Source organism: Leptonychotes weddellii, chromosome 6, assembly GCF_054177405.1.
Source record: "Leptonychotes weddellii isolate Sample4059 chromosome 6, ASM5417740v2, whole genome shotgun sequence".
Taxonomy (NCBI): Eukaryota; Metazoa; Chordata; class Mammalia; order Carnivora; family Phocidae; genus Leptonychotes; species Leptonychotes weddellii.
The window spans coordinates 97,608,321-97,625,214 of NC_138374.1; the positions used below are offsets into that span (position 1 = coordinate 97,608,321).

General features: G+C 36.1%; 1 protein-coding gene across 2 annotated transcripts in view; it reads left to right on the forward strand.

Annotated features, from left to right (window-relative positions):
• TRMT1L (tRNA methyltransferase 1L) overlaps positions 1 to 16,894 on the forward strand; it is a 52,084-nt gene that overhangs the window by 1,621 nt on the left and 33,569 nt on the right. Inside the window, exons 2-8 of one of the 2 annotated variants that reach the window (XM_081824712.1) lie at positions 738 to 872; positions 4,108 to 4,215; positions 5,484 to 5,597; positions 9,501 to 9,565; positions 11,174 to 11,303; positions 13,124 to 13,247; positions 13,663 to 13,742. In XM_081824712.1, coding sequence (XP_081680838.1) covers positions 738 to 872; positions 4,108 to 4,215; positions 5,484 to 5,597; positions 9,501 to 9,565; positions 11,174 to 11,303; positions 13,124 to 13,247; positions 13,663 to 13,742 — 756 coding nt within the window. The remainder of the gene's footprint in view (positions 1 to 737; positions 873 to 4,107; positions 4,216 to 5,483; positions 5,598 to 9,500; positions 9,566 to 11,173; positions 11,304 to 13,123; positions 13,248 to 13,662; positions 13,743 to 16,894) is intronic. The other variant, XM_081824713.1, reaches the window with a different exon arrangement.

The window sequence follows — 16,894 nt, forward strand, 5'->3', positions numbered from 1 at the left end:
GAAAGTTTTTTTTTAAAAATTACTTTGTGGTCCATAAATTGACCCTTATGCTCTTTCTAAATTATAACAAAGTAAATTAATTCATTTTCTTTCCTACTTCTAGGACAGTTGCGAATTTAATATTTATACAACACTTGGATAGTTGCAGTCTAATAGAGTTACTTTGAAGTCTTAAAGCCACATAAAAATTGTTATAGTAGATTAAAGAGTAGAGCTGACTGGATCTGTTTTCTCATCTGTAAATTATGGGGAAATTAATTAAATGATTTAAGTCCTTTTCAAAAAAAAAAAAAAGTAGAGCTGATCACAGAAAAGACAAAGAAGGCATGCCTTAGGTATGCCTCTCCTCATATAAGATCAGAGCTAGTAGTTGCAAAATAAGGACAATCGTTTCTTCACCCACAACTGGCGGGGGGAAGGGGGAGGCGGTGGTACACTCTCCTGAGTAAGTAGCCTCCCTTCCTCATCTCTAGATTGAATTTGTTTATACTAATCAGAATTGGTTCAGCAACTTTAGGGAATGTGTGCTTTCTCCACCTCCCCACCAGCAAGAATGTTAAACATAGTTTGGGAAGATACATATTCCACAATTTAAAGTATGTAATTTGAAGAATGTATGATGTTTGAGAAACCTGAAAAATGCATTACTGGGGCAAATATGTAATGATTGAGAAATCCAAAATGCATTAGAAATATGTATTAATCACATTTTTAAAAATTATTTTTATGTGGTCTAGTTAGTCCTTTGAAATCAGTCTTAACTAGGCAAGATGAAGATGGCATATCTGAAATAGAACTGAAAAATGAGGAAAAGGTATCAGAAGTTGTAAAAGAACCTCCTAGCATCTTGGATTCATCTGATTTAACAAGAGGTTTGCCTATTGACTTTGGGATTATTAGCATGTTACAAAAAGTTTGAGTGATATAAGTACAGATTGTCTGATATCTACTGTCTTGAAACAGAAGGTGATTTGAGAGGTGTACATACATAGGAATATCATGAATCTTTAGACAGATCTTTGAGAGTTTTAATAGTGGACCACAGGATTTTCATTGTTCTCTTCTAACTTACCAGGGCCGTCTCTTATTTTGTACAACTTAGAATGATCTCAGTAAGCACAGGCTTATATAGTACTATATAATTTCACATAAACAGAACTTTGAACTTTGGAAGCAAAAGCCTTTATGATTGCAAATTCACAGGATTAATTTGTACACATGGATTCGTTGCCTGAATCTTGCGGTCTCACCTAGCAATTAAGTTTTTGCTCATAAGGGAAAAGTTTTGCCTATTATAGAAATTACATCTTATTATAAAGTCATTTGAACAATACCTGGTATGACAAACGATAAGATTTGTTGCTCTTTGTTTTTCTTATTTAAAAATGAGGTAAAAATTTGTCTTTTAATAAATTTCAGCAGTAATGTCTGGTAGTGCTGAATTCCAAAATTATTGACTCCGTGTGCTACTGCATCCAAAAAGACCAATGCTTTTTTTAAATTATTTAACAAGCCATAGTGCCTGCTGTGTGCAAGATACTGTACTAGGCATTTAACCATTACAAAAATGAGGAAGTCATATCCCCTGCCGCTTACTGTTTATTTGTGGGGGAAACAAACAAGGACACAAATTATATAGAAGGGTGAAAAAAAGGAACTGGGAGTGAAGCTTGGAAAGGAATAGGCAGGAAGGTAGCAATACCAAGAACAGAATTTAAAAGGTTTTTAAGGTTCTAAACTGTATAACCTAACTGAATAATGAGTACTAGAGAGCCTTATGGTTTACCATCATCTCCTCTCTGGTTGGGGATCTTTTCCTGCCAATTTTCAGCTCCTAGTCTTCTTGTATTTGTATATTCAAGCTCCTACTTTGTAAACATTACTTTCCTTTGGGTTATGGATATTCAGGTCTCTCCTTAAAAGGAAAGAAAAAGCACCACCTATCTCCTTTTTTATACTGCCACACTTTTTGAAATAATCTATGTGATTTTCTATACTTTATTTCTTCTTCCAATCCCATTTGTATTCTGGAACACCTCACTGAACCTTTTTTCTTTTTTTTTGTTTTTTTTAAAGATTTTATTTATTTATTTGACAGAGAGACACAGTGAGAGAGGGAACACAAGCAGGGGGAGTGGGAGAGGGAGAAGCAGGCTTCCTGCTGAGCAGGGAGCCTGATGTGGGGCTCTATCCCAGGACCCTGGGATCATGACCTGAGCCTAAGGCAGACGCTTAACCGACTGAGCCACCCAGGCACCCCTGAACCTTTTTTCTTAAAGGTCACCGGAGACCTGCTGAATACTAAATCCAGTAGTTTTCTGTTGATTTGTACAACTATTTGCGATACTTAGTGTTGAACAGTTATCTTTTACATTCTCTTTTTTCTTGGCTTCTGCCTTATCTTGATTGTCCTTGCCATTTATTGTTTTTGAATCTACCCTCCTGATTATTTTTCCTCAGTGTCTCTTACGTTACCTACATCCCTCCATATGTCACTTCTGAATTGTAACCATTTATATTAATCAGTAGTGGGTTCAGTGGCATTAGGGAATGCATCCCCCATGCCCATAATCAAGAATATGTTAAATATACTTTGGAAAGATTTATTCATATATTCCAAAGTTTACAAATATGTCAGAATGTGTAATGTTTGAGAGAGCTAAAAATATGTTACTGGGACTGGATTTGGGCCTTTTTCTTCTCTTTTTTTCACAATGTTTTTTTCCTTAGGCTTTCTTCAACTCCTAGTTTCACCTACCGTGTATTTATGATTTATATCCCTCCTGACTCCAAAAACAACTCAACTGCATACTGAACTTGAGGATGAGTATGAGTAGTACATCAAACACACTATGTCAAAAACTAAATTCCTTTTTCTCCTTTCCTCTTCTTTTCTGCCAAAAATGTTTTCCTCTTCCTTTATTGGTTAATGGTTAATGAGAACCATTATTCTCAACCATATAAACTTGAAATCTTAGAGTCATTCTTGAATGCACTCTTCATTCATGGTTATTTCTCACTCCCAAAGTGTTTTTTTTTTTTGTTTTTTTTTTACCATCTGTTCTGTACCTTTCTATTACTAACTTCTCACCTCAGTTATTGATTTTTGGTTCTACAGCCAGACATAACCTGAAATGCATTCAGATCCTACCATTCACTACCTCAAAAACCTGCAAAGACTTCACATTGCCGGAAGAGGACAGTCCAGACTAACTTACATAGAATTTAAGCCTTTCATGATCTGTACGTTTTTGGCTGTTTGTTCTTCTGCCACCTCCATTCTCCAGACATACTACATTCTAACCAGGGGTGGGATAGAGGTGGCTGTATTTTTTTTACACCTTATGCTTTTCATGAGATTACTTCAGTTTATAAGGCCAGCCACCAAGTCTCTGCTTATTGAAATTCTATTCATAGTCACAGTCAAATGCCACTTCTTCAGTGAAGACATTCTCAAAGACACTAGTTGAAATTAATTCCTCCTTCCTCTGTATGCCCACATCATATTACTTTACCCCTGGTATTCATTTCATCCTGCATTGTATTACAGTTAGTAGATAACATAACAATATTTCTCCTGCCTGTTGAAAGTCCTTTTTTTTTTTCAAGATTTTATTTATTTATTTGACAGAGACAAAGCGAGAGAAGGAACATAAGCAGGGGGAGTGGGAGAGGGAGAAGCAGGCAGCCTGATGCGGGAATTGATCCCAGGACCCTGGGATCATGACCTGAGCTGAAGGCAGACACTTAACGACAGCCACTCAGGTGCCCCTCTTGAAAGTTCTTTAAAGATAGGAAGTGTGGCTTATGTTTCTTACCTCAGCATTTTCTACAGAGTAAAAACTTTTTTTTGTAGAATTATATTGAATAATTAGATAAAACTTTAAAGGTGTGAAGTTACACAGCGGAGTTTGTTCCCCAACTTTTTGCCTTCTGAGGCACGCTTGTCATTTTATAGGCAGAATTGCAGCAGTATTCCCCATCTAGGCACTGGGCACGATGCTACAGGAAATAAAAGTGGCGTATCTGTGACGTGATCAAATAAAAATAGAACTGGAATTCAGATTGTTAACACATAATCTTCTGACTTTTAAAATTTCCTTTCAGAGAGACACATCTCAATCCAAAGGCAGCTTGCTGATCTAGAGAAGTTAGCCTTCGTAGCTGAAGATTTTGACTCTGCCAGTTCATTGAACTCAGATAATCTTGATGCAGGTATTTCCATATTTTTAAGGGTTTTTTTTCCCCCTTAATTTCTATTGGCTTTTTATCTTTCAACTCATGAAAATTTGCTGAGAGTAGACTTGTTTATTGCCACTGAACTAGAGCAATGATAAAACTTTTTCATTCAGGAAATTGGTAGCCTTCTACATTCACAGGTGCCGTGGGGACAAATTGTTTCACAGTTCCTCAAGGAAATTACAATTTCATGGATATATAAGGACTGTGTCTTCTATAAGTTAGGAATTGCATTTAGCTATAAGTAACAGAAATCCAAAAAACAGTGCCTTTAATAACAAGAGGCTTATATTCGGTCATGTAAACGAAGTCCCCAGGTGGGCAATTTAAGGCTGGAACAAGAGTTCCTCATTGTTGTCAAGCTCCTCCAGCTCCTCTCTTACTGTCTTGCCATCCTTAGTGCTTGAATTCCATCCTCAGTATCACTTCATGGTTTTTTGAAGTAAGCAGAGTATATTGAAAAATTAATTTTGACTCTACTTGCAGTGTGCTATATGTTAAAGATATTTGTTGGATTAAAAATTAAGCGAGTTGCTCATTATTTTTGTATATTTTTATCGTTTTAAACCTGAATTTGAGATTTTAATTTTTTTGTTACTGTCAAAGTTTTTATTTGAGATATATTACATTCCTGATTAAATAAGACTTCTATTTTTACAATCCATAATCTTTTCATTAATAAAGAAGGAAGAACTTAGAAATTCACTAATAGGATACGGTGGCTCTAACCATGCTCCCTGGCCCAGAATAGCAGTTATCTGGGATCCCACTTACTCCTTTCACTCCTTCCATTTTTCTTACTCTGCATGTTCACTGTTTTTGTTGCTGCCAGAGCAGGTGCTTATACTGTCTGCCCTGCTCCTGCCACTCTGCGAGGGTGACAGGTACTGCCTTCTCCCCAGTCCAAAGTACATAGTGATGCTGTCTCTCGCACGCATTTTGGCTGGAGGGATATCATGTACTTTATCACTTTCTCATTTTGTCTGTTCCCAGTGGCAACAAAGATATCAGCTAGCCCCAGAGAGGAGCGTTTAGGGTAAAAAAATCAATCACTGACCATGTGCTGATTATTAACTACTACCTGTTGAGGCAGAGGTGACTCTCCCTAATGTTAACATAGACATTATCTGAGAAGTGTGTGTGTTGGGTGGAGAGAGCCCCCTGCTACTTCTTTTGTAGCTAAATCGAGGCATTAATAGTCTATTCTGTGTTTTATTGGTTTTTTTTTTTTCCCCCCCCGTCAGGAAACAAACAGTCTTGTCCATTGTGCCCCAAGGAGAAATTCAGAGCTTGTAATAGCCATAAGCTTCGTCGTCACCTTCAAAATTTACACTGGAAAGTCTCAGTTGAATTTGAAGGTTAGTATTTTTGTGCTTGCTAAAAAGTAAATGAGTCAAGATTTGATAGAAGTTTTGGAATTTTATTGTGAACATAAATATTTTCCATTTAAAATTATGAGGGATTTGATGTCCTTTTAATGTATTTCTTAGTAAATGACCATGTAACTCTCTAGGCAGTAGATGTATGTTGCAAGTGTAGTTTACTCTAGCAAACATTTTTAAGCATCTGTTCTATACTCGGTACTTTGCTTGGTCCTGGGGTCCCCATAACTTTTTGAACTATGTTTTAGTTTTTTATTTTTTATTTTTTTTATTTTTATTTTTAAAGATTTTATTTATTAATTTGACAGAGAGAGCGAGAGCAGGAACACAAGCAGGGGGAGTGGGAGAGGGAGAAGCAGGCTTCCCGCTGAGCAGGGAGCCCGATGCGGGGCTCGATCCCAGGACCCTGGGATCATGACCTGAGCCGAAGGCAGACGCTTAACGACTGAGCCACCCAGGCACCCCTATTTTTTTATTTTTTTAAGATTTTTATTTCTTTATTAGAGCAAGCACAAGCAGAGGGAGAAGCAGGTTCCCCGCGGAGCAAGGATCCCAGGATCCCAGGACCCTGGGATCATAACCTGAGCCAAAGGCAGAGCATAACCGACTGAGCCATCCAGGCATCCCTGAACTATGTTTTAAAAAGCTATACTTTTTCTTTTATGTTAGAACAACTACCATCTGACACATAATTTTGAAAGCGTAATAAATGCAAAACAAAATAAAATATATGGTATGAATATTAGAAAAAAAGAAGACAATGTCTTTTTTTCTGCTGATGGCTTAAAAAGATTAGACTTAGTAAGAGTAGTGGGATATAAGATAAATACTTGAAATCATAACCTTTCTCTACTCTATATAAATGGAAAGTAGAAAAAAGGCACCAATTATAGTAGTGACAAAAATGACACAATTTGGGGGACTAAATTTAATAAGAGGTCTCATAAAGAATAAAATTAAAGAACAAAAGATGAGATCTTACCAAGTAAGAAGACTTCCTAGATAAAATCAATTATTAGATTCTGAGAGTGAATTATGTGAATTATTATAGCATTTTTGGAAAGAGATCTCGCAACATTTTTTTTTTAATGTTTTATTTATTTATTCATGAGAGTCAGAGAGAGAGAGAGAGAGGCAGAGGCAGAGGGAGAAGCAGGCTCCCCGCCTAACAGGGAGCCCGATGCGGGACTCGATCCCAGGACCCTGGGATCATGACCTGAGCCGAAGGCAGACGCTTAACCATCTGAGCCACCCAGGCGCCCCAGAGATCTCGCAACATTTTTAAAATTTAAAATACACTTATTTCTCCACCAGGTACTCCCTCTTTTGGGAGTAAAAGAATCAGTTGATAAGGATAGATGTACAAGAATATTCACTGCAGCATTTACTTAGTGACAAAAACTTGAAACTAAAATAAAAGAGGGTTGGTTTACTGTATTATGGTGTATACATACCATGAAATATTATGCTGCCATTGTGAAAAGTATATATTAGATTCATACTAGCTTACTTGGAAGGATTTCCACTATAAACTGCTATTGAAAACAGCGTGTGTGTGTAAGATTTTATGATATTACATTTAGATAAAAAAAAAAAATATCTCCCAAAAAAAGCCCTAAATATCCATGTTAAGCATATGCATACTTATATTTGCATGATTTTGTGAGCATAGGTGTTGCTAAGTGTGGTTATCTGGAGTTTTAACCAAACTGGATGAAATAGCCAGTATGAGACACCCAGAAAAGAAGTCAGAACTATTTTCTTAGTAGTACTGGTAAAAGGTTATCACTAGTTACTTAGGGAAAAGGGAATTAGAGACTAAATCAGAGGCCATCATGTCTTTTATGTTTAATTATTTATAAGAAAGTATAGCAGGGGCGCCTGGGTGGCTCAGTCGTTAAGCGTCTGCCTTCGGCTCAGGTCATGATCCCAGGGTCCTGGGATCGAGCCCCGCATCGGGCTCCCTGCTCCACGGGAAGCCTGTTTCTCCCTCTCCCTCTCCCCCTGCTTGTGATCCTGCTCTCACTGTGTCTCTCTCTGTCAAATAAATAAATAAAATCTTTAAAAAAAAGAAAAAGAAAGTATAGTAAATCGTGTCTTTTTATCAAAAAGTTCTTTTTGTATTCTTTATTTAAGCCATTGTGTAACCTTTAGGTTAGTCTTTGTCTTCCAAGTTATTCTCATCTCTTAAATGGCTCATGGCATTTCTTTACTTTCTTAAGTATATTAAGTTGTTGGGTTTTTTCACATGGTGGTGATCTGGTAGATGGCAAGTATCACAGTTTTTGTTTTAGCAAGCAAGTCTCAAAGTAGTTGGCAAATATGTTTAAGGTAGAAGCAATAAGACCTGCTGAAGGAATAGAAAAAGTGAGATGTGAGGGGAAATAAGCTAAGAATGCTTGAGCTTGAGACTTGAGCAGCTATAAAAATGGTGGTATCCTTTGCTGAGCAGAGAAGTGCATCTCCTGGAGATGTCAAGTAGCCTGTAGAATTTTGAGTTTGGGGGAAAGGTTGGGACTAGAGATACATGTTTGGGAATTGTCAGAATATAGATGGTATTTAAAGCCATAAGACTGGATGGGATAGGGCGCCTGGGTGGCTCAGTTGGTTAAGCGACTGCCTTCGGCTCAGGTCATGATCCCGGAGTCCTGGGATCAAGTCCTACATCAGGCTCCCTGCTCGGCGGGGGGGCCTGCTTCTCATTCTGACCCTCCCCCCTCTCATGCTTCTCTCTCTCTTTCTCACTCTCTTGCTCTCAAATAAATAAAATCTTGGGGAAAAAAAGACTGGATGGGATAACCATAGGAGTACATATCAATGGGGAAAAAAAAAGGTTGCTGCGTCCTGGGATACTTCCGTATGTACAAGTAAGAGAAACAATTAGATGCAAGGTATGAGAAGAAAGGAGTTAGAGATCACTTACAGTTAGGACAACTGGAAGGCATTATCATTTATTTAAAAAATGAAAGAGACCTGGTTCAAGACGAAATGATATATTTAGTCCTTGACAGATTTTTGAAATACTGACCTGATAACCCAGTGGTACATCCTCAACAGGCAATCAGAAATAGAGATCCAGTCCTCAGGAAGGAGTTAGTAACTAGAGCTAGAATTTGGAATTCCTTCCCCCAGGGGAGATAGTTGCAACCATAAAAGGCATTGAAGTTACCAAGGAAATGAGGAGGAAAAGTCATGTAGCAGATCAAGCCTATAGAAAATCTACCTTTTAGAAAAGTAGAAGAGAGGGGCGCCTGGGTGGCTCAGCTGGTTAAGCGTCTGCCTTCGGCTCAGGTCATGATCCCAGGGTCCTGGGATCGAGCCCCGCATCGGGCTCCCTGCTCCGCAGGAAGAAGCCTGCTTCTCCCTCTCCCACTCCCCCTGCTCGTGTTCCCTCTCTCGCTGTGTCTCTCTCTGTCAAATAAATAAATAAAATCTTTAAAAAAAAAAAAAAGAAAAAAGTAGAAGAGAGAGAAGAGGACATATGAAGAAGATTAAGAAAGATGGGAGAGAACTAAGTGCCATATCATAAAGAGGCTGTGTAATGGCAAATGTAGTATGAGGCAAAGAAGGTGAAGCCTAAGAAAAGGTCACAGTGTCAGAGAATAGATGATAAAATTGAGTCCCAGAGAAGCTAAATGACAAATCCAAGATAACACATAGTCTTGGCAGAACCAGAATTCAAACCTGGATCTCATATATTTGTTTTTGTACTGTATCTTATATAACAAATATATAAAACTAAGTCTCATTCAAATAAATTATGACCTTATAAATAAAAGAAGAATCCAGTTATTACAAAATAAAATTTGCTAATAATTTTTAACGATAATTGAATATTTAATGAACACTGATATGACAACCATCAATTCTTCACTTTAGGTTACAGGATGTGCATCTGTCACTTACCTTGTCGACCAGTGAAACCAAACATTATTGGAGAACAGGTAATCAGATGTTAGATTTCTTTTCAAATTTAGCCCTCTTTAAAGAAAGCATAATTTTTACTTGGCTTAAGGCTGTGGGCATATTTGGCAATGAGGTTTACTTTAAGATTTTGTATCTGAGTGCTTTCAGATTATCATAGCATGAAAAATATGAGATATATGAAAAAAAGAGTTGCTGTATTGAACTTTTCATTTTATAGTTTTTAATTTTCAGATAAATTTTTCCCTTGTGTTCAAAAGGAAAGTTATCCTATTTACTAATTTTGGAATGGAGAATTTAAATAAAAAGTAATTATTTTTCTTTTAAAATAAATTTTGATTATGCAATAAGAGCGTTCAATTTCTATGTTTAGTAAATATCTTAGTATGTCAATTCGTATTTACCTTCTCTATGCTCTTTCTTTTAATTTGTCAATGGACAGAATCAAGAAACTTTCTGAAATCTTAATAATATCTTTAAAAGTACTTATGTTCATTTTTAGGATACATTTAACTTTGGGGGGATACAAATTACAAAATATTTTTTAGTAATACTATCCTGAATGCATATTACTTAAGAAGTCCTCGTTATTAATTTTTTTTCAGGTCACTAAAAAGAGTAAAGTGCTGGGGAGAAAAAAACCCAAGCATTTCTTAAGCAGTAGTCAGGACAGTGGTTGGTCCATCAACCCTATCCAGGACATGTTGAATATGATAACGACAGTACTATAAGGAACCCTATGCAATGTTCTTGACTATTCTCTATTTGCTATTTGAGCCCAAGTAAATAGGAGGTAGAAGCTCTAAGGGTAAAAGGCATCAAAAGTAGGAAAAAGCCATTGGAGTAGTCTTTTTATTCTCAGCTAAATGAGAAATTATAAAGTGAAAATTTTTTACTTGGACTATTAAACTTTTTATTACGTTTCTAACATTCAGTGGTATGGTGAAACTAGCTCATATTTCTAGAAACCTTGAAAGCTGGTTGTTAAAAATGGCTATCATTAAAAATTAAATTGTATAAATTTTAAAGTGCATAAATTATATTACAAACAAAGGTAGTGAGTACTCAAATCTCATTACTTCCTGATATCTATTTTACTATTGTCCGTGTTCTTTATAAATATATTATATCTGCATGGTAACCATGCTCTCTAGTAGGATATTACACGTCTCTTCCCAGACTCACATTTAGTGATGTCACATCAGTAGCTTGAAATCTGACACAATTGTAGCTTGAAGTTGAACATGGTAGAGTACACATACCACAGAAAGCTGCAAACATTATAAATCAGGACTTTATTTTCCTGGAGAAAATTGTTACACAGTGCTGCTAATTTTATGCCATTTTTATAGGTGCTACTTATAGAGAATAGGGTACAGTTATATGCTGACTAGAATGAATGGGAAAAACAAATTAAAGTTGTAGTCTATTATAAAGTAAGTAAAAAGCATGTGTAAATATAGATAAGGAAGTGAAGATCCCTTCAAAGTTGGATGGCAATATTAATACTATCTTCTACACCATTAAGCCCAAGATACACTAAAATACTTAAATTTGCAATCTTAAATTTCTGTTTCATTGTCTTAGTAACTTATCTGTACATTTAAATTAAATACTCTGTTTGATAGATATCCAGTAAAATGGGCGCCCATTATCATTGTATCATTTGTTCAGCAACAATCACCAGAAGGACCGATATGCTGGGACATGTTAGGCGACATGTGAATAAAGGAGAGACGAAATCCAGGTATATTGCTGGTAAGTTGAGCAATCTCATTAACATATGTTGATAAGTAAATCCTTAAACAATGGTCCAGTTATTCTTCTCAGACATCAGGTAGATAAAATATAGGGACTTAACCAAATCATTTAGTTAAGTACTAATCCATTACTTCAGGTTTCGTTTTCTTTCTGTGAGGCTCCCAACAACATTCAACTGTCCTCAGTTTAACAAATATATTTAATGTGGGTAAAAAAAGTGATTGATGCCAAAGTAAACATAGGTATCTTAATGAAAGATTATACATAGCTATGTTATACTTACTGTTGAAAAACACTGGAAAAAGGAAGTAGAGTTATATAAAGACCATTTATTATCCTGAAGTGATAATCAGGTTATCAATAGCTTGTTATTACTGAGGCAGCCCCTCTTAAGAATTAACAGAATGCCTGGGTGGCTCAGTTGGTTAAGCATCTGCCTTCGGCTCAGGTCATGATCTCAGGGTCCTGGGATCGAGTCCCACATCGCGCTTCTTGCTCAGCAGGGAGTCTACTTCTCCTTCTGCCTGCCGCTCTCCCTGCTTGTGCGTGCTCTCTCTCTCTCTCTCTCTCTGACAAATAAAATCTTTAAAAAAAAGAATTAAGACCTCATGCCCTAAGGTATCCGTTGTATGTAATGAATTAATTTCTCTCATATACATCTAGAATGGTATTATGTACCTTTCTTTCAAGAATTGAAAAAAATACTGAAATAATTTTCTATAGAGCTTAATTTTCTCATAGAATCTGGTTTGAGAAAGGCTGATCTTTTGAGATATGTCACATGCCACTTTGGTAGGTGTAGAAGAATATAAAATACAATGCTAGGGTATGTTAACTGTGATTTGGCACTGTAAAAAGGGAAATATGGTTGCCATGTAGTTAACATTCTGATTACAATATTATCAAGAAATCCATACATAAAGAATCTGTATTTTTCCCCACAGAGATATATATGTCTCATTTCTTAAATATTTAAAATATACACACAAAAACACATCAGTATTTCATTTGGGTTTATAGCTAAATGATTCTAATGTATACTAAATGTAGACTCTTTTTTTCCCCCATTACTTCATACCCATTTGAATATAATTTATGTTTTATAATTGTAGTTATAAGAAAGTGTTCTGAAATCAAGCATGTTCAGGAAGTATAGTGATTCTTAGTCATCCGTGATGCTTATGGAATGAAACAGAGATACTAACTTTATAACCATTATATCACGGTAAGATATATTTAGCAGCCAACCTATGTAAACACAGTATAGTGGTTGATGAACAATAAAGGTATTTTAGGATTTTGTTTTATTTTATTTTTTTAAGATTTTATTTATTTATTTGTCAGAGAGAGAGCGCACGCACAAGCAGGGCAGAGTGGCAGGCAGAGGGAGAAGCCGGCTCCATGATGAGCAAGGAGCCCAATGTCAGACTCAATCCCAGGACCCTAGGATCATGACCTAAGCCAAAGGCAAACGCTTAACCAACTGACCCACCCAGGAGTAGGAGTCCCAGATTTTGTTTTATTTTAGGCTTATTGTTCTTAACTAGGTTTCGTAATACAGGTATATTGATGTTCTTGGCAGATAAGATTTTAACTTAATAAACTTTAATTCACCAAATACCTAATTGAGTGCGACTCTTTCCTAGAGACAGTACTGAATAAATCAGTTTTGGGTTGTTTTTCTTTTTTCGTTATTTACCTAATTGATTACATTAACAAAGTATTATAAAGGAAAGTTATTTCTTTTAATGTGTATTGTTTTAGATATTTAGAATTACTGTATTTCACTGGAAATCTTTTTTTTTTTTTCATTTTAGCTTCTGCTGCAAAACCACCTAATGAAATTTTGAAAGAGGCAGACACAGATGTACAAGTTTGTCCTAACTATTCTATACCTCAAAAAACAGATTCCTATTTTAATCCCAAAATGAAACTAAATCGGTAAGATAAATTGGAAAAAGGGTTATGAGATGTTTCAAATTATTACAGATTACCTTACCTTAATCTTTATGTTCTAATATAGTGAAATTTAAAACTAGGTACAGAATGAAAATCATCTGTTTTAGTATTTTCTCAGAATGATTGTTTTCTTTTTTCCTACCAAACTAATTTCTTTCTAAGAGAGTAAAATAGGCCTAACTTTATATATAAGCAGGCTTCACACCCTCCTCTGAGCCCAATGTGGGGCTTGATCTCACAACCCTGAGATCATGACCTGAGCCAAAATCAAGAGTTGGGATGCTTAACCGACTGAGCCATCCAGGCGCCCCATCTCACTGTTCTTAAATAAAATAAAATCTACAGTGATGGAGCCATATACAGTAAAATTATTTCAAATTGTTATACTTTCTTCTAGGCAGCTAATATTCTGTACCTTGGCTGCTTTGGCTGAGGAACGAAAACCTTTGGAATGTCTAGATGCCTTTGGAGCCACTGGTAAGTAATGCTTTTTTTGGAACCCCACTTTAATTATCAGATTTATGCAGTATTTTTTCTTAGAAAATTTATATGGGTATTCTATCTGGCAGAATATTTTGATTAAGAACTGAAACTTAAAGACCCATATATTTGAAATTTTGTGGAAAAATTTCAAATATATACAAAAGTAGACTATAGGAAATGAATCCTTTGCTATCTATCACTCCAAAAATTATCAACTTACGCTTGTGCTTGTAGCTGTATCCCATGCACTTTCCCTCATAACTCCTTCCACCATCCTTCATCCCCATTATTTTGATACGAATCACTGATATGTCATTTGATCTGTAAATATTTCAGTTGGATCTCTAAAAGATAAGGATTTTTATTTATCTTTTTTAGGATTTTAAAAAGATAAAACCATGATACCATTATCACATCGAAAAATATTAAGAATAATTCTTTTAATATCATCAAATGTTAAATATGCCCAATTATCTCACAATTTTTTAAAAAAATCAAGTAGGAATTCAAATAAAGACTATGTATTTCATTGTTTGATATGTCTAAATCTCTTCTTAATCTATATTCACTTCCATCATTTTGTTTGTATGTGTGATAATTATTTGTTGACATACAGCTTGTTTGCCTTATAGACTTTTCCAGAGTCTAGATTTTTGCTGATGGTATCTCCATGATTCTTAAAACATGTTCCTGTCTCCTGTATTTCTGTAAATTGGTAATTGGATTTTCAGATTTGATCAGTTTCAGATACGATTTTCTTTTATTCAAGAATACTTGTTCACTGCAATCAGGAAGTACTTGATGTTTGGTTGTCTCTCTTTTTTTGTGGTGCAATAAACTGCTTAGTCATTCGGCTGTGGGGTGAGAGGGAATTTTAAAGACTGAGAACATTTTTCCCAAAAGAACTTAACAGTAAAGAAAAGGTAATAGAAAGGGTAGAACATTTCTAAGAAGCCACCTGTATGTAATCCAAGTTGTTTTTACCGGTTATAGGAGTATATTTTGGGGAATTTTGTAACAAAAGGATGAAAGCAGGAGTTAGCTGTCCTTTTTAAGTTCCTCTTTGCAGGGAAAAGTAGTGGTTAAAAGCAGCTTAATATCTTGCATAATTTGATCCCAACCTACTTTTCCAAATTTAATTGCCAGCATTTTCTCTTACACAACCCTTTTTCTTTATTCTTTTTTTTTTTTTTTTTTTTTTTTTTTACATTTAATCTATTTCACCCATCCTGTGACCCACCTCCCTTCTGGCAACCACCAATTTGTTCTCTTTATTTAAGAGTCTGCTTTTTTCTGTGTATTTTGTTTCTTAAATTCCACATATGAGTGAAATCATGGTATTTGCCTTTCCCTGTCTATTTCACTTAGCATTATACTCTCCAGGTCCGTCCATGTTGTTGCAACTGACAAGATCTCATTCTTTTTCATGGCTGAATAATGTTCCATTGTGTATGTATACTATCTTCTTTATTCATCTATCAATGGATACTTGGGTTGCTTCTATATCTTAGCCATTGTAAATAATGCTGCAGTAAACATAAGGATGCATATATCTTTTTGAATTAGTGTTTTCATTTTCTTTGGGTAAATTCCCAGTAGTGGAATTACTGGATCATACTCAATTTCTTTTCTTCTTTGAGGAAACTCCGTACTGGTTCCCACAGTGGCCGCAGCAATTTACATTCTCACAAACAGTGAATGAGGGTTCGTTTTTCTTTGCATCCTCACCAGCTGTTTTCTTTTTTCTTTTTAAATTATTTTTATTAACATATAATGTATTATTTGTTTCAGGGGTACAGGTCTGTGATTCATCAGTCTTAACACAATTCACAGCGCTCACCATAGTACATACCCTCCCCGTTGTCCATCACCCAGCCCCCCCATCCCTCCCACCCCACCACTCCAGCAACCCTCAGTTTGTTTCCTCAGATTGTCTCTTACGGTTTGTCTTCCTCTCTGGTTTATCTTGTTTCATTTTTCCCTTCTTTTCCCTATGATCCTCTGTCTTGTTTCTCAGTTCCTCATATCAGTGAGATCATATGATAATTGTCTTTCTCTAATTGGCTTATTTCGCTTAGCATAATACCCTCTAGTTCCATCCACATCATTGCAAATGGCCAAGATTTCAAATTTTTGATGGCTGCATAATATTCCATTATATATATATACCACATCTTCTTTATCCATTCATCTGTTGATGGACATCTAGGCTCTTTCCATAGTTTGGCTATTGTGGACATTGCTGCTATAAACATTGGGGTGCACAGGCCGCTTCGGATCACTACATTTGTATCTTTGGGGTAAATACCCAATAGTGCAATTGCTGGGTCATATGGTAGCTCTATTTTCAACTTTTTGAGGAACCTCCATACTGTTTTCCAGAGTGGCTGCACCAGCTTGCATTCCCACCAACAGTGTAGGAGGGTTCCCTTTTCTCCACATCCTCACCAACATCTGTCATTCCCTGACTTGTTAATTTTAGCCATTCTGACTGGTGTGAGGTGGTTTTGATTTGTATTTCCTTGATGCCGAGTGATGTTGAGCACTTTTTCATGTGTCTGTTGGCCATTTGGATTTCTTTGCAGAAATGTCTGTTCATGTCTTCTGCCCATTTCTTGATTGGATTATTCTTTGAGTGTTGAGTTTGAGAAGCTGTTTATAGATTTTGGATACTAGCCCTTTAGCTGATATGTTATTTGCAATTATCTTCCTCCCATTCTTTCGGTTGTCTTTTCGTTTTGTTGACTGTTTCCTTTGCTGTGCAAAAGCTTTTTATCTTGAAGTCCCAATAGTTCATTTTTGCCCTTGCTACCCTTGCCTTTGGTGATGTTTCTAGGAAGAAGTTGCTGCGGCTGAGGTCGAAGAGGTTGCTGCCTGTGTTCTCTTCAAGGATTTTGATGGATTCCTATCTCACATTTAGGTCTTTCATCCATTTTGAGTCTATTTTTGTGTGTGGTGTAAAGAAATGGTCCAGTTTCATTCTTCTGCATGTGGCTGTCCAGTTCTCCCAACACCATTTGTTGAAGAGACTGTTTTTTTTTCCACTGTACATTCTTTCCTGCTTTGTCGAAGATTAGTTGACCATAGAGTTTAGGGTCCATTTCTGGGCTCTCTATTCTGTTCCATTGATCTGTGTGTCTGTTTTT